Here is a 23,789-nt window from a genome sequence, read left to right on the forward strand (position 1 = left end):
GTGGATCATGACAAGCTATGGACAACATTTTGAAGGATGAGTATTCTGGAACATGTAATTGTGCTCATGAGGAACCTGTACTTGAACCTGTGTTTGAACAGAACAAGGGAACATGGAATGGTTTAAAATTAGGAAAGATGTGTGTCAGGGTTGTATTCTTTCACCATTCTTATTAAATCTGTATACTGAGCAAATAATTAGAGAAATTGGATTATATGCAGAAAACCATGGCATCAGGATTGGAGGAAGACTATTTAAACATACTACGATATGCAGATGATAAAATCTTGCTTGCTGAAAGTGAAGAGGACATGAAATACTGATGAAAATCAAATATGTATTGCATCTCAATGTAAAGAAAACTAAAATTGTCACCACTGGACCAATAAACAACACTCTTATCAATGAAGAAAATACTGAAGTTGTCAAAGAGTTCATTTTTCTCAAATCAATCATCAACATTCATGGAAGCACATCTAGGTACAGTTTAGTAAATCCACATCTAGACATTATAATAAAACCTATGAAATCAAGAAAGGAAAATCTATAAACAAAGGAAAATCTTAAAAGAAGTAAAAAGAACAGATTACTGTCAAAGCATGATCAGTTACACAGACAGCAGGCACATTAAAACTGAAACCAGTACAGTGATATTGTCAAAGTACTGAAAGAAATAAAAAAATATGAATTTAAAATTCTGTCTAGTGGAAATATCTTTAAAGAAAGAAAATTAAGTGAAGACATGTGCAGGTACACAAAAACTTTAAAATTTTACCACAAGACAATCATCCACAAAGGAACTTTAAAGTTCCAATTCAGGTAGTGAAAAGGCAGAAGAAAAACAATTCAAGATGCATATAGTAATTCATGAAAAAAAAGAGGAAAGAAAGTGGTAAATTCCTTGATAGAAGTAAATAAATATTTACAGTACAAAACAGTAATAACATTGCTTTGAAGTAAAATAAAAAGGGTATTAAAATACATGACAATAATAAAATATACTTTTTTTAAGTGGATCAATTGGGTCAATGGAGTTAAAAGCCTATTTATTATCTATGAGGAGGACAAAGTTATTGAATAATTTAAGGCATTGGATAAATTAAGGGTATATATTATATGTTCTAGAGGAAACAGTATATAACATATATATAAAATGAAAGAAAAGGAAGACACATACACACACTCGGAGGAAATTTGAGAAAAAATTCCATAATCTTTTAATTCCATTTCCCCCAAAACTTTTTGAAGCCACTTCTTATATATGGCACATTGCTGCTGAGTAGATTGTGACTATTTCTCTGTCACACAATATATGCTTTCATCCTGTTGTTAAGTACCATCAAGTCAGTCTAACTGAGAGTGACACTGTATAGTGTTTCTGAGGAGCAGCTTGTAGTTTGAATCACTGACATTATGATTAGCAGTCCAGTGTTTATTCTATAGCATCACAACAGGAGTCCTATACACTAGGGGACTTCAAAAAGTTTGTGGAAAATTCCTTTATATTTTAATTCTATTTTCCATGAATTTTTTGAAGTTCTCTAATATATAAATGTTCTCTCATACATATCAACCCAAAAGAAGGCAGGAAAAGAGAGAAAAAATGTACAACAGGCAAGAAAAGTAGTGTACAAAATGGTAGAATGTACAAGATAGTATATTAAACCTAAATATATTAGTAAATAAATATTATATATAAATACAAGAAAATGTTCTGGTTTATAGAAATGGAGTCCTAGTGTAGTGTTGTAGTATAAGCACTGAGCTGCAAACCACAAGTTTGGTAGTTCAAACCCAGCAGCCACTCCTCAGAAACCTTATACAGTTTCAGTTAGCAGCAACAATGACATAGGCATAAATTGTGAAACTGAATACAATTGATTCAATTATACACTGCTTATAAGGAGCTCTGGTAGTGTAGTGGTTACGAATCGGGATGCGAACCTTAAGGTCAGCGGTTCGAAACTACTAGCCGCTCCACAGGAGAAAGATGAGGCTTTCTACTCCCGTAAGGATTTACACCCTCGGAAACCCTGTACAGGGTCGCTATGAGTCGGAACCAACTCGACGGCACTTAACAACAACAACAATAAGAATTTATGCCAAACAAAAGAATAGGAATGTTTAAAGTAGAAAAGATCATGAAGAGAAATGCCTTCCAAATAATAACTCAAAGTAAGTAAATTTACCTCTATTATATCAGCAAACAACCACTCGTCTGTCACTTTGTCGTATTGTGATGGCTGGTGAGTCACTATCAAAAGAAAATGGTTAACCATTTCAAGAGGTAGCATATGATACAGCCAATGATACTGAAGGGAGAAGTCCAATGTATATTGAAGGAATTGGCAAAGAACAAGGCACCAGGAATTGATGGAATACAAATTGAAATCTTTCAAGAAAGTGAGGCAACACTGGATTCAGTCACTCATTTATGCCAAGAAATTTGGAAAAGAGCTGTATGACCAACGGACTGGAAGAGATCCATATTTGTGCCCATTCTCAAGAGAGGTGACCCGACGGAATATGGAAATCATTGGAGAATATCTTTGATATCCCATGCAAGTAAAGTTCTACTAAAGGTGATATAGAAACGGCTGCAAGCATAAATTGACAGAGAACTTCAAGAGGTTCAAGCTGGATTCAGAAGAGGCCACGAAAGGAGGATAGCATTGCAGATATCTGATGGATCTTGGCTTAAAGTAGAGAATATCAGAAAGATGTTTGTTGTTGTTGTTGTTAGGTACCATTGAGTCGGTACTGACTCATAGCAACCTCATGGACAGCAGAACGAAATACTGCCCAATCCTGGGCCAGCCTCACGACTGTTGCCATGCTTGGCCAATCCATCTTGTTGGGGGTCTTCCTCTTTTTCTTTGACACACCACCTTACCAAACATGATATCCTTCTCCAGTGACTGCTCCCTCCTGACAATATGTCGAAAGTATGAGAGATGAAAGTTTGGCCATCTTGGCCTCTAAGGAGCACTCTGGCTGCACTTCTTCCAACACAGATCTGTAGGTTCTATGGGCAGCCCATGGCACTTTCATTATTCTCCTTCAACACCATAACCCAAAAGACTTCTACGGTCTTCCTTACTCATTGTCCAGCTTTCACATGCATATGAGGTTAGTGAAAATACCATGGCTTGGGTCAGGTGCACCTTAGTCCTCAAGCTGACAGCTTTGCTCTTCGACACTTTCAAAAGGTCTTGAGCAGCAGATTTGCCTGATACAATACGTTATTTCTTGACTGCTGCTTACATGAGTGTTGATAGTTGATCCAAGAAGAATGAAGTTCTTGACAACTTCAATCTTTTCTCCATTGATAAGAATGTTGTTTATTGGTCCAGTGGTGAGGATTTTTGTTTTCTTTGCATTGAGATGTGAAGGTTTTTTCTGAAAACCTTATGAATAGAAAGATGTTTACCTGTGCTTTATTGACTACGCAAACACTTTTGATTGTGTGGATCATGGCAAGCTATGGACAACATTGCAAAGTATGAGTATTTCTGGAACACTTAATTGTGATCCTGAGGAATCTGTATATGGACCAAGAGGCAGTTGTTCAAGCAGAACATGGGAAGACCGAATGGTTTAAAATTAGGAAAGGTGTACAACAGGGCTGTATTCTTTTACCATACTTATTCAACCTGTATGCTGAGCAAATAATCCCATGTTGTTGTTGTTGTTATGTGCCATGGAATTGGTTCTGGCTCATAGCGACCCTGTCCAGGGTGTCCGAGGCTGTAAATCTTTATGGCATCAGAAAGGCTCATCTTTCTCCTGTGGAACAGCTGGTAATTTTGAACTGCTGACCTTAAGGTTTTGCAGCCCAATTTGTAAACACTAGGCTACCAGAGCTCCTTAAACTATTCCATGTTGTTTTTATTAAGTGGCATTGAGTCAATTCTGGCCCATAGTGACCATGTATAGGGTTTCCAAAGAGCAGCTGGTGAGTTTGAACCACTGACTTTGCAGTTCAAACGGCTTAACAGTCTGGCACATTAACCCACAGCACCACACCAGGATGGAATAATCCATAAGCTGTGTTATATGAAGAAAAACGTGGCATCTGGATTGGAGGAAGACTCATTAACAACCTGCGATATGCAGATGATACAACCTTGCTTGCTGAAAGTGAAGAGGACTTAAAGTGTTTATTGATGAAGGTCAAAGACCACAGCTTTTGGTATGGATTGCATCTCAATGTAAATAAAACAAAAATATTCCACTGGACCAATAAACAGCATTCTTATCAATGGAGAAAAATTGAAGTTGTCAAGAATTTCACTATTCTTGGATCAACTATCAACACTCACGGAAGCAACACTCAAGAAATCAAATGATTAGGAAAATCTGTTGCACAAGACCTTTTGAAAGTGTTGAAGAGCAAAGCTGTCAGCTTGAGGACTAAGGTGCGCCCGACCCAAGTCATGGTATTTCACTAGTCTCATATGCATGCAAAAACTGTACAGTGAATAAGGAAGACCGTAGAAGAATTGATGCATTTGAGTTATGGTGTTGGAGGAGAATATTGAAAGTACCATGGGCTGCCAAAAGAACCAACAGATCTGTTTGGGAAGCAGTGCAGCCAGAGTGCTCCTTGGAGGCCAAAATGGCCAAACTTCATCACACATACTTCAGACATATTGTAAGGAGGGACCAGTCACTAGAGAAGGATATAATGTTTGGTAAAGTGGAGGGTCAGAGAAAATGAGGAAGACTCCCAGCAAAATAGATTGGCAGTATGGCATCATCATTGGGCTGAAGTATGGCAACAATTGTGAGGTTGGCCCAGCACCAGGCAGTATTTCGTTCTGTTGTGCATAGGGTCGCTATGAGCTGGTACTGACTCGATGGCACTTAACAACAACAACATATCAGCCAATATATTCTTTAAGGCAAAATGTATGAATTAAAGTATACAATTGAATATATGACTCAGCCATAGGATAAATTGAATCCTGATACATCACGCAACGTGAATAAACCTTGGAAACACAATGTTTAGTGAAGTAAATCAATCATAAAAGGGCAAATATTGTATAATCTCACTTATATCATATAACTAGAGTAGGTCAATATACAGAGACCACAGTTTGCTAGTTGTTATGAGGGTCTAGGGAGGTCGGGCAAAGAGAGAAGCTTGGTCCGGGATGTTCTGAGTTGCTGTGTATGGTGATGAAAAATTCAGAAATGATTATCGATGATGGTTGCACGGCATGATTGTTGTAACTGGTGTCACTGAATTGTACACTTAAAAATGTTGAATTGGCAAATGTTGCATTATATATAATTTTTACAGCAATTAAAAGACAATTGCACACAAGATACCCATGGGGATATTGTGAAATGTGATTTTGATTCAGTGGCTCTGGATGAGGCCTATGATCCTGTATTTCCAACAAGGTCCCTCCCAGGTGATGTTAGTACCTCTGGTCCTGGATTAGATTTTCCATAGCAGTTGAGTCAACTCTATAGAGCTCCAATAGCACAGTGATTAAGCATCCAGCTGCTAATCAAAAGGTCAGTGTTTTAAAACCACCAGCTGCTTCTCAGTGGCAGTCTGGTTCTGTAAGGAGGACTGACTTGGAAACCCTATAGGGCAGTTCTACTGTTTCTTGTAGGGTCGCTGTGAGTCCAGATAAACTCCATGATAATAAATTTGTAAAAAAGTCAACTCTATAAACTATTTCAAAAGTTATTGTAAATTACCTATTGTCCATCTTTGCTGGATATAAGCCTTATGTGAACAAGGATCTTTGAGTTTTGGGGTTATTAATGCAACCCGAGACAAGAGATGCTCTGCATTTGTTGAATATATAAGGAAGTGAATAATTTCATTCATGGCAGGGTGTGTGCTTTTAATGGGAACTAGAAATGGCTTTCCCAAGAGGCAAACTTCTAAAACTTGTGTGAATAAGGGAATCCATGCCATAAAAAAGAAAGATGTATGAATCAAAGTAAAACTCTTTATAATAACAAAATGCATCATTTAGTAAAATTAATCATTTAGTAAAATGCATTACTTAATACAATGAATCATTTAGTAAAAATATAAATTTTAAATTTATAAGGTCTTAATAAAATTAACCCCAAATCCCAAAACCATTGCCATGAGACATTCCAACCTGTATAGTATTTCAGAGGAGGAAGTCAAGGTACAAGGGCAGAGAGCATCATCTTTTTCCTGAGGTAGGGCTGGTGGGCTCAAACCGCTCACCTTGTGGTTTGCATTCCAGTACTTATTCTATAGAGCACTCTGCTTGACATGTCCTATTGTTGGACTAGAGTAGTGTCTGTTTCCTTTAAAATAATTCATTAAACTATCCGTGTGTTTTATGTAGTTTTTCAGAGTTTGCTATTCACTATAATGCAATAAGCAGTCCTTGTGTGGAGCTTTAGGATAAGCTATGGACTGCTTACTACAAGGTCAGCTGTTCAAATTTGCAAGCCACTCTGTGGATAAAAGTTGAAAATTTCTGCTCCTGTAAAGATCCACAGGCTCTTAAACACTGCATAAGGTTGCTATGAGGTGGAACCGACTCCACGACACACAACCATCACCACTTAATAATGTATAGCTTTTATTCGTTACTTTTTCTGCATACTGCATCTCAGCACTGGAAAGAAACATGGAAGAAACTTACACTCCATGCAGTCAACATTATACAGTTATAATTCTAGCAGATTACACTTTTCCTATAGTTATAGGCGTTCTATGCATCCTAAGTTAACTTAGGTTTTTCTCTACCAAAGTATATATAAAATATCAAATCCAAACCTTACAAAAGTCATTCCTCTGGAGGCTTTTATATTTCTCCTTGAGAAAGTTATTTTCCCAGTATTTAATGAAACATGCTTTATAGGAGTTCAGTTATCTTTTACATATGATCTGTAGTATATTACAAGAGCTGTAAACCAATTTCTACTTATTACACGACACATATAGAAGGTGAAATACTGCAATGCCACATTGTATAGACTTTGTCTTTTACTATGTGAAATTTATCCAACTTCTTATTCTGATTTTGTTCACAGTACAAATAGAAACCCCAGCAGTTTTGCATTGTACACATACAAAATTCACTTCAAAAAAATTGATACAACAAAGGAAAAATTATGTTGTTTCCCTAGCTATACCACAGATTACTCTTTTCCTGTTAAATTATTCTAAGGCATAAATAGCATTTTAGCTTACTACTTGTGTTAAGTACTATTTGCTGTTATCATTGTTAGATGTAGTGGCTTCAATTCTGAATCATTGTGAATCTATGTACAACAGAAGGAAACACTACCCAATCCTTTGCCACCCTCATAATCATTGTATTTGCAGCCACTGTATCAATCTATGTCATTGAGGGTCTTGCTGTTTTTTGCTGACCCTATACTTTCCCAAACATTGTGTTCTTTTTCTGGAACTGGTCACTCCTATTTAAAGGTACTCAAAGGCCCATTTCTTTTCTCTCTTCTTTATGTTACAAACTGCACTACAAATATGAATGTATACTGTGACTATATTGTATGGCAAACATTCAAGCTCAAGGCAAACCGTAATTAGTATAGGAAATACATATTAGTTTGTGTCTGTAGTCTTACTTTTCGAACACCTCGGCCAAGTTCTTCTCCATAATTGGTTCCAAGGATTTCAAAGTGAACATTGGGGTTGCCTCCATTTTCTCCAAATTCTAACTCTCCAGTCAATCCGTTAACTCCACCCTAAAGAAAAGAAAAGAAAAGACACTGATTCACATTTTCAGAATGACTTCATTCAACCTTTGTGTGGCGCTGTGGGTGAATGCACTGGACTGTAAATTCAGTTTGAACAGCAAGGTTGGCAGTTCAAGCTCACTAGCTGCTCTTTGGGAACGCTATACAGGTTTGCTATGAGTCGGAACTGACTCAACGACACTGAACAACAACTACAAAATTATATATATATATATATATATATAATTTTGTATAATGTATATGCTTTAAAATATATATATATATACATAAGGAATTTCTAGGAACTTTACCTCCATTTTTAAAATAAGCATTAATTTAATTTTGCAATTATTAGTGGACCATAAATTTTGTTTTCATATGTGTGGAGCATAAATAGGAATGCGATAGAAAGTAATCTTGTACATCACTTACTTCAATATCATCCGTTTTATATGCAAAATTATTTAGACTAAGAAAGTCTAATGACTGCTCAAAATGACACCATGTTAGAGCCAAAAGTAATTTCTAGGCTTCGTTTTTTTCCTACCATAGCTTGTGATTTTCATGGGGCTATTAGTCAGAAAGAGTCCTGGTGTGGCACTGTGGGTTAATGCGCCAGATTGCAAAGCCATTTGAACTGCAAGGTCGGAGGTTCAAGCTCACCGGTTACTCTTTGGAAACCCTATATATGGTCGCTATGGGTCGGAATCGACTCAATGGCACTTAATTACAACAACAACATATTAGTCAGAAAACAAAATGCTTCTGGAAAATACAAGAGATAAGTTGGGAAAAGGTTTGTTTTTGTTTTTTTTTAAATCTAATATTCTTAGCTACAACAGTATTCTACTCAAATTAGTTCTAAAATAATTTCTAGAAATTGTAACATCTGTGGTTTCCAAATTATTGGAGGGATATTTTCCCTCCTTGTTTAAATATTTTTGCAAAATAAAATAAGAGGCTAAATTAGGCTTAAAATCTGTTTTTACTTTTAAACAGTAGTGCTAGCAATTGAGGTTCATTGGGGATTTCCAGGTTTCATCTTTCATTCACTATGACAGCTGTTCATTTCCCCAACAGATGGCAACGTCGGTCAGACTTCTCTCTTTCTTGTTTATTATTCTTTTCTCAGTTTAGCTTATCAGCTTTCAAATTATCTATGATTTTACAAATGAAAATCACATTTTGAGGCACTTCAATACTAAACTAACTTAGAGTTCTGGCTTGATATTGACATTTATTTGGATAACAAATTGTCCCAGTTTGTTAATTGCTTCAATTTTCACCTCTGTGATGTTGCTCCTTAAATATTTCTCACTTGCCATGACCTCTAGCTCAGTTTCTTGTCTTTTTTGTTGGCAGAACTATGTGGTTTGCTGTATCTCATAGTTCATCTGTGTTTCATAGCCTATTACATGATGCTAAGTTAGTAACAGTTCAGTAAACCATTGCTGATTAATGTTTTACACCGTAATTATTAACTTCCATATTTAATGTGTTTAACTTTTCTAATAATAATAAGCAACAAAAACAATCCTTTATTCAGTTCTCCTAGTAAGCCAGTTTCTTTTACATTATGTGACATGTTAATTTTGTTGTATCTGTAGGTTTCTTTATACTTGAAACCTAGCAGTAAAGAGCATGGCATTTAAAGTCAAACTTTCTAGGTTTGATCAATGCAGTAGAGTCTGTTGTTGTTGTTAAGAGCCCTCCAGTCAGTTGACTTATAATGACCCTGTATAGGATTTCTGAAGAGCAGCTGGTGTGCTCAAACTGCCAACCTTTCGGTTCAAAGCTACTTTGCAGTCCAACACATTCACCTGCAGTGCCACACCAGGACTCCACATTAGAGTCTACTAGCAGCATCCACCTGGTATGTTATTTCATTTCTCTGTTTCAATTTTTACATCTGTAAAATAGGAAAAATAGCAGTACTTAGCCTAGAAGATTATTATATGTCTTCTTATAATGTAATACAGACAAAGCATAAAGAACAGTGCTTGACATGTGGTGCAAGCTTAATCAGTATTACTATCGTTGAGTCCATTTTGACTCATAATAATGCTATAGAACAGAGTAGAACCATTCCATAGGGCTTCTAAGGGTATAAATCTTTACAAAAGCCTCATCCCTGGGACTGTCAAGGGAGAGGATTGGAGTGCGGACTCTGTCCAGAGAAGCAGCAACACCAGAGATGATGACGTGGAGAGATGGAGCACCTGGGGACTCTGGACTCCGAGAGGGAGAGGGTCTGTGTGTTGATGGCCAGGGGGCGGGCTTGTGGGTATACCCGTTGGTTGTTTGATGAGGCATGCAGGGAATTGTTATCATTGCAGTGAAGCAAAGTAGGATAGGATGAATGTGGGGCTGGTGTTCTCCCATGTAGACTACCACATAATTCATAATAATAATAATTTTAAAAAGCAGACTGCCTCATCTTTCTTCTGCTTAGCAGGTGATGGAATCAAACCATCAAAATTTTGGATTACAATCCAACACTGTGTTAACAGGGCTCCTTCATCATCATTATCTACAGCATTATTTCATTCTTTAGTTGCAGATGCTTTCTAATTCTCTTTGAAATTGTAGGCATGCTCCTGGTTTTTGTTTGTTTTTTAGTTCAACATTTATTTGGGGGGGGGGTCACAATATTTTATTATATACTTGAGTATTTAGATGATTATGAAAATTTTTTGGCAAATGTCAACTAGATTACATTTTTTTGTTAGTATTTGGGGGAAACGATTTAAAGCAGTTAGTCTGGGACCCAGTCATTCCTTTACAGATGTGCTTGAGGGAAGGGTTGGGTAACACTGAAGAAAGGTAAAAGAAGAAGCATAGATGGGTCTAGATAGAAAAATGTACTAGGCTGTTTCCATAGAGATTACAGCCTTGGGAATGCTATAGGGCAATTTTACTCTGTGGAATCTTGGTGTGGCACTGTAGGATAAAGCACTGGACCACAAGGTCAGTTTAAACCACAAGGTCAGCGGTTCAAACTCACTAGCTGCTCCTTGGAAACAATACACAGGATCACTTTGAGATGGATTCAACTCAACAATGCTTAACAACAATAACAATAGTTCTGCTATGGGTCAGACTGACTTGATGACAACGGATTGTGGGTCTAATGTCTTGTCCTGGTGTTGCTAGGCTTTGGGCTGCTAACCACAAGGTTGGCACTTCAAAGCCACCAGTCACTCGGTGGGAAACTCAGAAAGATTTACAGTCCTGAAAATCTTATACAAGGTGTCACTATGAGTTGGAACTGACTGGATCACAGTGGTTATTCACTTGTCAGCTGGTACTCCATAAAAATAGTCTAGAAATATTTCCTAGGATAAAGAATCCATCTATAGAAAGACTTTAGTAAACTAAAAATTATTATAATAAACCTAGACTCTATGGATTAATATTATTTGGCTCCTCAGAAACTGTGTATTAAAAAATGCAGTTGTTTGATAACATAAATACTACCTGTTGTGTGAGGTAAATCTACCAAACTTTCCTTGGAAACATGATGTGTATGTGGGAAACAAGGATACCTGGAGTAAGAAAGAACTTGGAGACCCATGTAAAAGATACCAGACTATCTCCTTTGACCCTCTTGCTTCTATCCTTGATAAAAGAAGATACTTATTTCTTACAATTTGATCTCACATGTTAGTTCAGCAGCAATATCTGAAAGCATACAAATGCTACAGAACATTTTAAAGAGCTAGGTAAATACAGTGGATCTTATTAGAATTTTGACAAATGTAAATTCTACTACTACAGTTAAGTTTAAACTACTAATATCCACAAATGCCTTTTTAAAGAGCTTTTTTTTGATCCTCAACCACACATCTTTGTCAAGAGTATCTTATGATTATATCAGAATCTTAAACACGTATTGGTACTTCATTTATAGAAAATAAAAGTACAGATATTACATATTGATATAATTGTTACATTGGAAAAATGCTATACCCTTAAAATTTCTAAACATTTGAAAAATAGGCATCTTGTTGATGTTAAGTGTCGTTGAGTCAGTTCTGATTCATAGCGACACTATATATGGTTTCCAAGGAGCAGCTAGTGCGTTTGAAGTGCTGACCTTGCAGCTAATTGTCCAGTGCTTATCCTACAACATCACACGAGGACTCCAATAGACATCTGAGCACTATTTCATTGTTTCCCATCAATGTTTGTATGACCATTTGACCTATGTCTAGCCTTAACTTGTACCTGGCACTAAGTGAATTAGTCCATTTATAATGCACAAGATACAAAAAAACAGTAAGTCAGAGAACTTGACTTGTATTAGTTTACTGTGGCCTCCACTTACCTCCTCACCTATTTGACTTTGTAATTTGTTTGTTTTAATGATATATTCCGAATGATCTTGTACATGTTTAATTAGTTAAACCTTTCATCATGAAGAAATAAAGCATGCCTGAGAGTTCAGTATTTCAAGCTAATAAACCCTTAGGCAAAGAGCTCTGGTAGCATAGTGGTTATGGGTTGGGCTTCTAACCTCAAGGTCAGCAGTTCGAATCTACCAGCTGTAACACGGGAGAAAGATGAGGCTTTTTGCTCCCGTAAAGATTTACAGCCTTGAAACCCTGTACGGGTCTCTATGAGTTGGAAACGACTCCACGGCACACCACCACCACCAAACCCTTTAGCTGAAGGCCTTTCTTATCTGACCTAGCTGTAGCCTCTCTGATTTTTGATTGTCACAGAATGGTCTAGTACTTTTTTTTTTTTAATGTTTTATTGTGAATTATGTGATAGTTTACATGGGAGAACATTAGTTTTACATTCATCCTATCATATATTGTTACATTGCCATGGTTACAGTCCCCACCCTGCATCATCAACCAACCAAAGGGTATATATACCCTGCAAACCTGCCCCACCTCCCACCCCCCAGTTCTCAGCACAAAGCCCCTCTTCCTCTCTGGGTCTAAAGTCCCCAGCCACTCCGTCATCATCCATCGTCATCATCTCTGCCTCCATCTCTGGCATCACTGCTTCTCTGAGTAGGGTCCCGCTCTCCGCTCTTCCCCCTTGATGGTCCCAGGGACCTGCACTCCTAGACTACAAAGTTGAACACTCCCCTCCTTGCTACAAAACATCTACCTTTACATTTCCAACCCTCTCAATCAGTCCTGATAACAAGTATTCACTATTGTATCAAAAGAGACCTATCTGCATTTCCTTTCATCAGCCCCACTTAGACAGATTGGATACTACTCAGTGGAGATTCTACCTTCTTCTACGCCCTCTGGATCTAGATTTCTTCTTGAAAGCTTGTAAGCCAGTCACTTCTTGCCCTTAAAGCCTGCTCCCTCCCCATTTTGGGTAGCCAATGTCCAAGTTGCCCATTCCTATCTACTCTGTGTATGGAGGGGGTGGGAATGATCCTTGCTGTAAAGATTTGTTGCCTCTTTTGAGCTACTGCATCCATAGGTGTAGGTCAAGTTCATCAAATTGCATCAGAATATTTTTTCTTTTTCCTCTTCTTTCTTCTTCTAGTTGAGTTCTGATCATTGAAGCCAGGTCAAGTGGGTATTATCTACATGTGTGGGTGTTCTTGTGCATATGCCCTCTCTTCTTATCAGCTGGATGCTTCACTCTCCACTCTAGTCCTCTGTGGCTATGTCGCTAACTCTGGGCTTAAGAGTCCCCAGGTCTTGCAATACTGCTGTCCAACCAGGTCTCCACATGGGTTCACAGGAGTCTATTGAATGTTGTAGGGCTTAGCTCACAGCTTCACTGCTGTTTTTCTCTCACTTCCCCTTATAGGTGACGAACCTGGTCACCAATCAGAGTGTGTGTTCCCATTGAGTCTTAGTCTTGGAAGGGGGTTTGCTCTGAGGGGACCCGACCACTTCTTTTGATGTCTCCTGGGCAAGCAATTTGCTTGTTCTTATAGTAATCAGTCAGTCTGCTGTTATTGTTTTGTATTTTTCCTGTTGGTCTTTCTTTCAAGAAGTATCTTCTGTTCTTCTAGCCACTCCAGGCTGGTCTGCTTGTCACTTCAAGTGGAAATTTCCCACCTCTGAAGATTCTGGATGCTGTTCAGGATTCCACCTATGGTCTTATGTAATGCAGAGGCTCCACAGGAAGCCACCTTCACTGGGCACATTGTAGCCCCATTTTAGATATTCTGTTCTAGTAATTTTGAGATTTTTCTTATTTTCATCTATCCTGGGATCAACCTTTAAAACAGGCATTTTTTAATGTGTGCCAGTTAGATATTGATGAATGGTCATTATCTTAGTGTGTGCAAGGGTGTATTTCTATCTCTTTGTGATGTAGTAGGTTCTAAATAAAATGAGCTAATGGAACATTGATAGTATGAATGATACATAAAATAACTTCTAAATGTTCCTTAAATTGATAGCAAAATATGTTGCCTGTGTAAACGTTTTTAAACATAGCAAGTAAAATTGGCTTGAATTTTACTCTACCCACTATATATATGTAAATATATGGAGTCCTAGTTTGGTGCTGTGGGTTAATGTGATGTACTGCAAAGTCGGTTTGAACCACAAGGTCACTGGCAGTTCAAGCTCACCAGCCGCTCTTCAGAAATCGTATATAGGGTGGCTATTGGTCAGAATCAACTCGATGGCACTTAACAACTACAGAAACAACAACTCTGTATATAAAAAGCAGTGGTTAGCAAATATGTAGAGCAGAAGAGGAGAAAAACAAAAATATGAGCATCAAGGGTTAGGGATAATTTACTATTGGATAATCATATTGTGAATAAAGCAAAAGTTTGTTGTTCCCTTGTGTATTGAATCAGTTTGTGGAAAAAAAAGAATTACTAAGAATTTATTTTACTATTTATGATGCTGAAGGATCTTTTCCTTTTTTAAACTGAAAAGTAACTCAGAGATACATTTGAGATCATATGGAACATCAAATATTTATGGTACTCGTCTTTTTTCCTTATACATATTCTTAGGCTCCTTGCAACCTGCAGACATATTTGGTAACCAAGGACCTTGTTAAATAAACATGAGCCCAGCAAGGCTATGAGCACACTGGGAGATGCCAGGCTTAGAAGCATATTCTGATGTCCCCACATTTCAGGAGAGTTAGTTTCATAGAAAAACAAAACAAAACAAAACAACCATGACAAAGAAAACACTGCATTTCTACCCAGAAAAAAAAAAAAAAAATACAGTGGACTGATAAATACCAAGATACAGAATGCAAAAAGCCAAAACAAAAAAAGCATGAAATTTTTTTGTCATAAAATAATTCTTTCTTGGTGTCTATAAGTGTATCTATATGTATATTATACATATATACATGTATAATCACATATAACGGTATAAATTAAAATTTTTATAATAGAGACTGACTTCTTTATCCTTATAGTCAGTTGATAAGCAATATGATGTTACTCACATCCTGGTCATACTATTTACATCTTAGGACGAAACTGAGGCCCAAATGATTAATTGAGGAGTCCAAACTGAAATCTCCATCTGTGCTTCATTCTTTTTTCTCCTAGACTATGTAAATTGTGTATGAAACATAACAAAAATAAATGACAGTGGATTCCTAAAAAATAAATGTACATTTAACTGAATGAAATGAAAGTTTCCTCCATTTTATGCGCTGGTATAGTAGTGGTTACAAATCATGCTGCTAATCTCACGGTCAGCAGTTCGAAACTATCCGCTATACCTCAGGAGAAAGATGAGCCTTTCTGCTCCTGTAAGGATTTAGAGCCTTGGAAACCCTGTACAGGGTCGCTATGGGTCGGACCCGACTCGATGGCACTTAACAACAACAATAGTAGTGGTTACAAATCATGCTGCTAATCTCACGGTCAGCAGTTCGAAACTATCCGCTATTCCTCAGGAGAAAGATGAGCCTTTCTGCTCCTGTAAGGATTTAGAGCCTTGGAAACCCTGTACAGGGTCGCTATGAGTTGGAACCAACTCCAGGCACATAACAACAACAACAATGTAACTCAAATGACCTGAAGTTGAAGTGTAACTTTCTAGTCGACAAGGAAACCAAGATAGGGAGATAATCTGTGTTTTTTAAAAACTGCTTTTAGGCAAAATTTTTATGAAAAGGGTGTTTGATATTCCAAGTTAATGTTTTTTCTAGTAAGTCAGATTATGTTTTCCTAAATTCTCTCTGCATATTTTTTGTTCATATTTGTAAATTCGAAATTATATGTAGTGGCTTCATACAAAGGACAAAGTAATATTTTTCTATTTCTAAAAAAAAAAATCAGAGTTATTTTTGTCTAAGTGAAATACCTAAGAATTCCAGTTTTGTTTACCACCTTCTCTCCCACCACCTAAATATCTCTTTAAAAGGTCTACTTCCATCCATTCCCAGAGTCCATCCTCTTACCCCAGCATCGTCTTGTAGGAGCACAGCCTCTTCATCAATGTGTTCTCTCACTAAGCCCATTAAGTTCCAGCTACAGATACCCAATAGATTCTCTACTCAGCAGCCAAAGGCTTCGGATTTTGTCATACCCACCCCTGTTTACAATACTTCAGTGACATAACTTTACCACTTAGATAAAGTTTAGGGACTTTAACATGGCTTATAAAACCTTTCATGATCATCCCCTTACTCAACTTTTCCAGCTAATGAAGTACTACTTTCCCATGCACTCTGCACTAGGCATCCTGGACTCTTACATGATGTTTATGTGCCAAATTCTCTCTGCCTTATAACGTTCTATTCCCCTTGCATGAAGCTTTCTTCCTTCCCCATTCCTGAAAGACTCCTCTCTCCTTTCCTAGCTACACCTACTCATCCTTAACTCCTCTGCTAATCTGTCATTCTCACACTTAAGTAAGAGCAGTTGGTATTTTCCCTTTAGTAGAAATCATCACGCTTGTAATTATTTTTGATATTTCTATTTTCCTCCACATTCTGTGATTTCACAGTATAGCATATGGTAATATTCAATCAATATTTGTTAAAGGATTCAATTATTATTTTAAGAATTGTTGTTGTTGTTAAGCGCCTTCCAGTTGGTTCTGATTTATAGCAACCCTGTATCAGATTTCTGAGGCTTCTAAAATCTTTGTGAGAGAAAGCCTCATCTTTCTCCCTCAAGTCAGGTGACAGCTTCACAGACCTTATAGTTCCCAGTCCAGTGCTTATTGTATGTAGCCACTGTGCTTCCTTTTAAGAATTAGAGTAATTTTAATGTTTCTGCCATTTCAAAGAACACTCTCTTGTTTTTTATTTAAAACGTATGAGGAATTGTATGAGTATATTAAATATGTCAGAATTGCCACAGATTTATTGAAATTTTCTACTTTCTCACACTCTGTATATTTTACATCAAAAGGAATTAGAAACTGATCTATGATGCCAACACCACAGTATTTGTTAAGGATCTATTAATCTTAATTGATTTATCCATTCAGAATACTTAGGACTCCTAATATGGTGATGTAGGATAAACACTAGACCAAAAGTTTTGCAGTTCAAACCCATCAACTGCTTCTTGAAAACCCTATACAGGGTTCCTGTGTATCTGAACTGACTAGATGGCACTTAACAACAACTGCATGTGGAATATTTAGAAAAGAATCAATAGTTTTATGTTCAATAATATTTTTAAATGTAATCATTTTCTTAGTTTGTCTTTTTTTAACTGAAATATTCTTTCTAAAACTTAGCTCTAATATGTTCATACCCATGATTTAAAATCCTGTAGTCTCTTCCAGTTCCCCACCAAAAAAACACAAATTTTTTCCTTTTCCTCAATTTCTTTCCAGTCTAATGAGTCCCCATATTTCCATGTGTTCTGTTGTCGTGTGCTGTCTGTCAGTTCTGATTCACAGTGATCACTATAGAGTTTCCAAGAGCAGCTGATGGGTTTGAACTATCCATCTCACAGTACCAGTTGAATGCTTATTCTACAGTGCCACACCAGGGCTCATGTATTCTGTGTACCCTAGTATATTAATCAACTTTTGTCATTATCTATGTGAGTTATTTCAATAAGTTAGTTCCATTATTCCAAGGACCTGAAATGCCCCCCTCCCCATAGTTTTACATGGAGTCCTGGGGTGGTGCTGTGGGTTAGTGTGTTGAACTGCAAGTTTGGTTTGAACCCCAAGGTCAGCGGACAACACTTAATAAGAACAATAACATAGTTTTACATGTTCTTAAACTGTTAGCCTTCAGCTTTCCTTTAAGATGTTATCAATTCCATAGTAATCTTTCTAATTGATTTTCTCTTCTAAGAAAACAGCTCTAGAATTAAAATTTGCTTGTGTGCAAGAATTTTACTGGAAGTGTTCCTGAGAACAATACCTGTATGGGAGCAAAGAAAGGAGGATTGGGCAAAAGGAAAGATTAAACTGTGACATGAATGCAGGAGGGACTTGAGAGATTCCATGGGCCTGCTGTTATGATACTTTAGAGTAGTTCTGAATTGAAACAGGGCACTTGAGCCTTGGTGTGGTGATGCAGGATAATGCACTGGACCGCAAGGTCAGTTTGAGCTGTGTAGTCTGTGGTTCAACCCCATTATCAGCTCCTCAGAAACCCTATTCCAAGTCTCCATGAATTGAAACTGACTGGACAGTACTTAACAACAATTTGTACCTTTGTGGTTCTGCAGTCATAAGATTCATATTGGCTCTAGGAAGGGGGTATAAGATTCGATGTAGCAGATCCTTTCTGCCTAGAACAGTTCTTGGAGAAAGGCTAAAACACGTGATTTAACCTGTTAGTATTTTAATACATTGTGGTCATATGAATTGGCAAAGTGGCAACATCAATAGGCTCACGCGTGGCAACAATTGTGCGGTTGGTCCAGGACAAGGCAGTGTTTCGTTCCGTTGTACATAAAGTCTCTATGAGGCGGTACCAACTCAATGGCACCTAACAACAGCAACAACAAACCTTCAAGTAAGAAGTCCTAGTGTGGTGCTGTAGCATAAGCACAGGACAGCAGTTAAAACTCACCAGTCACTTCTTGGAAACCCTATACTGGGTCGCTATAAGTGGCACCAACTCACTGGCATTAAAAACAAAAACAAAAACAAAAAAACAGCCTTTCAGCAAAGATCTAGGTATTTACTACAGCACATTATATTATTCTATAAGATTTGAGAGAATCCTAATTTTAGCTTATTTAGATTTTCTGTTATTTCTTACTAAGTAGTGTTTTTTGTTTTTGTACACTAAACTAATATTCACTACTAGGGTCCAAATTCCTTTGGGAGTCCTGGTGTGGTGCCGTGGGTTAATGCATCAGACTGCAAAGCTGTTTGAACTGCAGAGTTGGTGGTTCAAGCTCACCAGCTGCTCTTTGGAAACCCTAGACAGGATCGCTGTGGGTTGGAACTGACTCAAGGGCACTTAATAACAACAACATATCATATTGCATAATGCATTCAACAGTATTGACATTAGATGAATACGTGTTAAAATTTAAATGAGTAAATGAATTAATAGAGTGAACGCTTGGAAACAGTTTCAATATTAACAGTATTAATATTGAAAAATGGAAAAAATACTGTCATTTAATAAGAAAACAATTTGGTAAATAATTATGTGTCCATGACACTGTACCGTCATCTGCAAGACAAAGGTAGACATACACAGATTAAACTAACTTATAAATGGACTCTTGTTGTTGTTATGTGCTGCAGAGTCAGTTCCAACTCATAGTGACTCTGTACAGGGTTTCCAAGGCTGTAAATCTTTACAGGAGCAGAAAACTTCATTGTTCTCCCATGGAACAGCTGGTAGTTTCGAACTGCAGACCTTGAGGTTAGCAGCCTGATTTGTAACCACTACGCTACCAGAGCTCCTTATAAATGGACTAGGGGAGTGGTTTTCAAATTGTGGTTCTGAGAATCAATTGTGGTGGGTATGTTTGTTTAGATCCTCTCCCTGCTCACCTCTAGACCAGTTGAGCCTTTATTCACTTATTTAACTACCAAGGTTTGAAAGCTGGTTAAAAGATATGTATATATATATTAGATTATGTAGTATGAAAATTCCTTCCCAAATATGTTATTGTTGTTAAGTACCATAGAGTTTGTTCCAACTCATCGCAACCATTTATAGGGTTTCTGAACAGCAGCTGGTGGGTTTGAACTGCTGACATTATGGTTCACAGGCCAGTGCTAATCCTACAGCACCACACCATGAGTCTACGATGTTATAATAAAATGTAGCTTCTCATCTTAAACTAAAAATGTAAGACAAAAATGCCATTATTAAAACTTAAATATTGTTTATATTAAAACATAATATTTATACCCATGGTTTCTCAGTGTGTGTTTTCTTTAGCCAAGTGCTTTTAACAGTAGCAATTGCAGACTACTGGAAGAACGACAATGTCATGGTATACAGAATACAGAATTGGCAGTGAAAACACTTGGTATTTAAAACTTATTAGCTGTAGACCCTTCAAGAAGCCATCTCATTTTTTTTTTCAGGCTCAGTTTTTACCACTTTAAAATTTGTAAGAATAAGTTAATTTAACTTATTTATAGATGGTAAGAGTCACTAACAAAATTTTTTAAAGTACATATTTAAAATTCTCAAACAAATATAGAAGGATACAAATATATTTTCACATAATATCCTTGATATAAATTCCTGGTTGGTGCTATAAGATAAACACTGGATAGCTAACTGCAAGGTTGGCACTTCAAAGTCACCAGTCACACCTGGGGAACCCTCTCCAGAGTTGTTATGAGTCAGAGCCAACTAAACAGCACTTAACAACCACTTAATAAAGTTGCTGTTAATCCAAAATGCCATCCATCACCAAAATTACAGATGATTAGAAATGGACTCTAATACAGTTATTCAAGAACAGTTTTTTAAAAAAAGTTAAGTATATATATATATATATATATATATACATATAATATCAAAGCATTGTTTTCATTTGAAAATTACATTATTTTCATATTTTGATAATTTTATTGGAGGATGGCATCAATATGCACTTGAAAAGCACAAGCTATTAATAAATCATAGTGAGAACAAGCAGTATCAAAATGGGATTGAGTCAATTATAAAATGCATCAAACTTCATACACTTTTGTCTATATCTTTAATATGTAATTTTAAATGTCAATAGAAACATAGTCTATTCATGATAGTAACAAAACCCTACATAATTTTAGAAAAAATAAAATAATGGAAATATGTATGAAGAACACTATACAACAATTCTGACTTGTATATAATCACTGTGAGCCATTTAAAAACTGTAATTATATGAATAGTTACCATGTTGATGAAGAATACTCAGTATTTCAAACAGCATAAATTTCTTAAAAATATTCTCTAAATTCTGAATTAATAAAAATGCACAGCATCTGATAATGTGTTTGGGAAAATGACCATTTGAAAATTAACCTCCAATTTGTTATATAAGTAGAGAAAAGAGCAGGCACCTAACTACCAGGAGTCCTGATATGGCACTGTAGATTACACACTGAACCTCAAAATCAGTTTGGAGAGAAAAACAAGATGGCAGATTGGGTAGAAGTGCAGTGAGCATATCTGTCATCTACAACACAGAATACTGGACCAAGCAGGCTCAAGGAATGGTGCCAGAACTCTGAAACACATATAAAGGGATATTTAGAAGTATGGAAGGCTTACAACTAGGGGAATTTGTAGCAGAAGGAAAAATCCATTGCTTTCTAATTTACGATGCTCAGCTTCTCCCAGAACCACCATCTTGAGCGAGACCAAGCAGGAGAGGAGCAGAGCAGCCACGGACACCTTAGAGAACCACAGAGATAAAGGAAGAAGAGTGAAAACGGAAGCCCATCCCCTGATCACATCTACCTGGAGGCAATCAGAAAGCATAAAAAAATACCAAAATACACACCTATCTAAGTATTAATGCCACAGATAACTCCTGAATATGCCCCCAAAACAGAAACAGATGACCATATCAGCACATGTCCAGAAACGAGATAAAGTGACTGAGGCAAATGAGCTGGAAATAGACGAAAACCCAATACTGAAAGATGGGCAAGTTTGGAAATGCCTGAAACGGAATTCAGAAAAATGGTTATAAAATGTATCAAAACAGTATACAACAGAGTTTAGAAAAAATAAAAAATAGGAAGAAGCCAGGAAAGGGCTACAGGAACAATCAAATAAGATAGATACAGCATTGGAAACAATTCAAAACATATAGAAATAGGTCCAAATGATTAATAAGACAATATCAGAAATGGACAATAAACTGAAAGGGCAAAGCAGTAGAATTGAAGGGATGGAAGACATAACTAGTGAGATGGAAGATAAATCTCTCAATGCTACTAAAATAGAAAAGCAAACACGAAAAAGGATTAAAAAAATCTGAAGAAGGCCTAAGATTCATGTTGGACAACATGAAGAGGAATAACTTAAGAATTATTGGCATTCCGAAACAAGAAGAATCACACAAATCCCCAGAGGAGATAGTTGAAGAGCTTCTGGAAGAAAACTTCCCAAACATCCTGAAGAGCGAAAAGATAAGCATTCAAGAAGCTCAAGGAACCCCAGAAAGGATATACCCTAAAAGAAAATCACCAAGACATACAATAATCAAGCTCTCCAAAACCAAAAATAAGGACAGAATTCTGAAAGCAGCTAGGGAAAAGAGAAGTGTTACATACAAAGGCAAGCAAATCAGATTAAGCTCGGATCTCTCAACAGAAACCATGCAGGCAACAAGGCAATGGGGAGACATGTATAAAACTCTGAAAGAAAAAAAAACAAAAACTGCCAACCAAGAATCCTCTACTCAGCAAAGCTGTCAATCAAACATGATGGTGTAATCAAAACATTCCAAGATAAGCAGAAGCTAAGGAATTTTGCCAAAGACAACCCTGCTATGAAAAACATCCTAAAGGAAGTTCTGTGGACTGAGAACCAATAAGAACAGACAACAACCAGAGAATGACATACAAGGCAGCATCACCCTGAACTCAATCGATAAATAGAAGGTCAAGAACAGAATAAAATTATAAGAACAGAGGATCTGGGAGGTCAGTCTATGATCAAAACAAACACAATATTAAAGAAGGTAAACAGAGAGGAACAGAGATCCAGGTGGTGAGAAGATCAGGTGGATTACAGGATAAAATAGACCGTCTTAAATGGAGAGAAGAGTTAATGGAATATAAGGTAACCACAACAGTGGGGTTGGGGTGGGGGATTTACTTTGGGTGTTTGGGAGGGCAACATAAGAAGGGGGAGAAGGTGGAAGAACAAGATATATAGGGGAACACTGAGACAGGTTTGCATGACCTAAGTGGGACAGAGGTAAATAGTGATGCATGCTCAAACTTGGAACAACAGGGCTCTGTGATACAGGGATCTAGGCATAGTTTGAAGAGGGGGCATAATACTAAAATGTTTGACTGTCTTATGAATATTAGTTTCCCTTGCTTACTATTGTAAAGTAGACACTTGAGTGGGATAGAAAGGAAAGTTGGGAACCATGATTACAGAAAACCTGTAAGCCGGTCTTCACCCTATAACTGATTGGAATACCTAAAAGGGGTTCTAGAACTTGCCCAGTGAAATAGGCCTCTTGCAAATGCTTTGCAGAGTAAAGGGCCATAGGTGGAATCCTGAGTCCCATCCAGAACCTTATAAGGCGGGACATTCCCACTAGCAAGGACAAGCAGACCAGCCTGGAACAGCTAGAGCAACAGAAATATATTTTCAAATAAAGATCATCAGAAAAAACCCAAACCATGACTGGCTACTACAAGAATAAGCAAGCTGTTTCCAGGAAGCCATCGAGGCAAGCAATCAAGTTCCTTCAGGACAAACTCCCCTCTAAGACTGAAACTCAAAGGGAGCACATGAGCAGGCATGTAAGCTTGCTGGTGACCACATTTGTCTACTTGTGATTGAAGAGGGGGAAAGGCAGCAATGAAAAATTGGGCTATGTTCACCCACAGTCCATTGACACCCGTCGACCTGGAGATGAGAGAGAAGAGGAAGGGTTGGTTGGTCCAAAGTGTGGTGAGACCTAGGGACACTTAAGTCCGTGGACCAGGACATAGCCACAGATGACTAGAGCTGAGAGTGAAGCATCC

General features: G+C 37.3%; 1 protein-coding gene across 1 annotated transcript in view; it reads right to left on the bottom strand.

Moving 5' to 3' along the window:
• GRID2 (glutamate receptor, ionotropic, delta 2) overlaps window positions 1-23,789 on the bottom strand; it is a 992,360-nt gene that overhangs the window by 948,215 nt on the left and 20,356 nt on the right. Inside the window, exon 2 of the mRNA XM_006876921.1 lies at window positions 7,603-7,722. Within this exon, the coding sequence (XP_006876983.1) occupies window positions 7,603-7,722 (120 nt within the window). The remainder of the gene's footprint in view (window positions 1-7,602; window positions 7,723-23,789) is intronic.

This window comes from Chrysochloris asiatica, unplaced genomic scaffold (assembly GCF_000296735.1).
Source record: "Chrysochloris asiatica unplaced genomic scaffold, ChrAsi1.0 scaffold00427, whole genome shotgun sequence".
Taxonomy (NCBI): Eukaryota; Metazoa; Chordata; class Mammalia; order Afrosoricida; family Chrysochloridae; genus Chrysochloris; species Chrysochloris asiatica.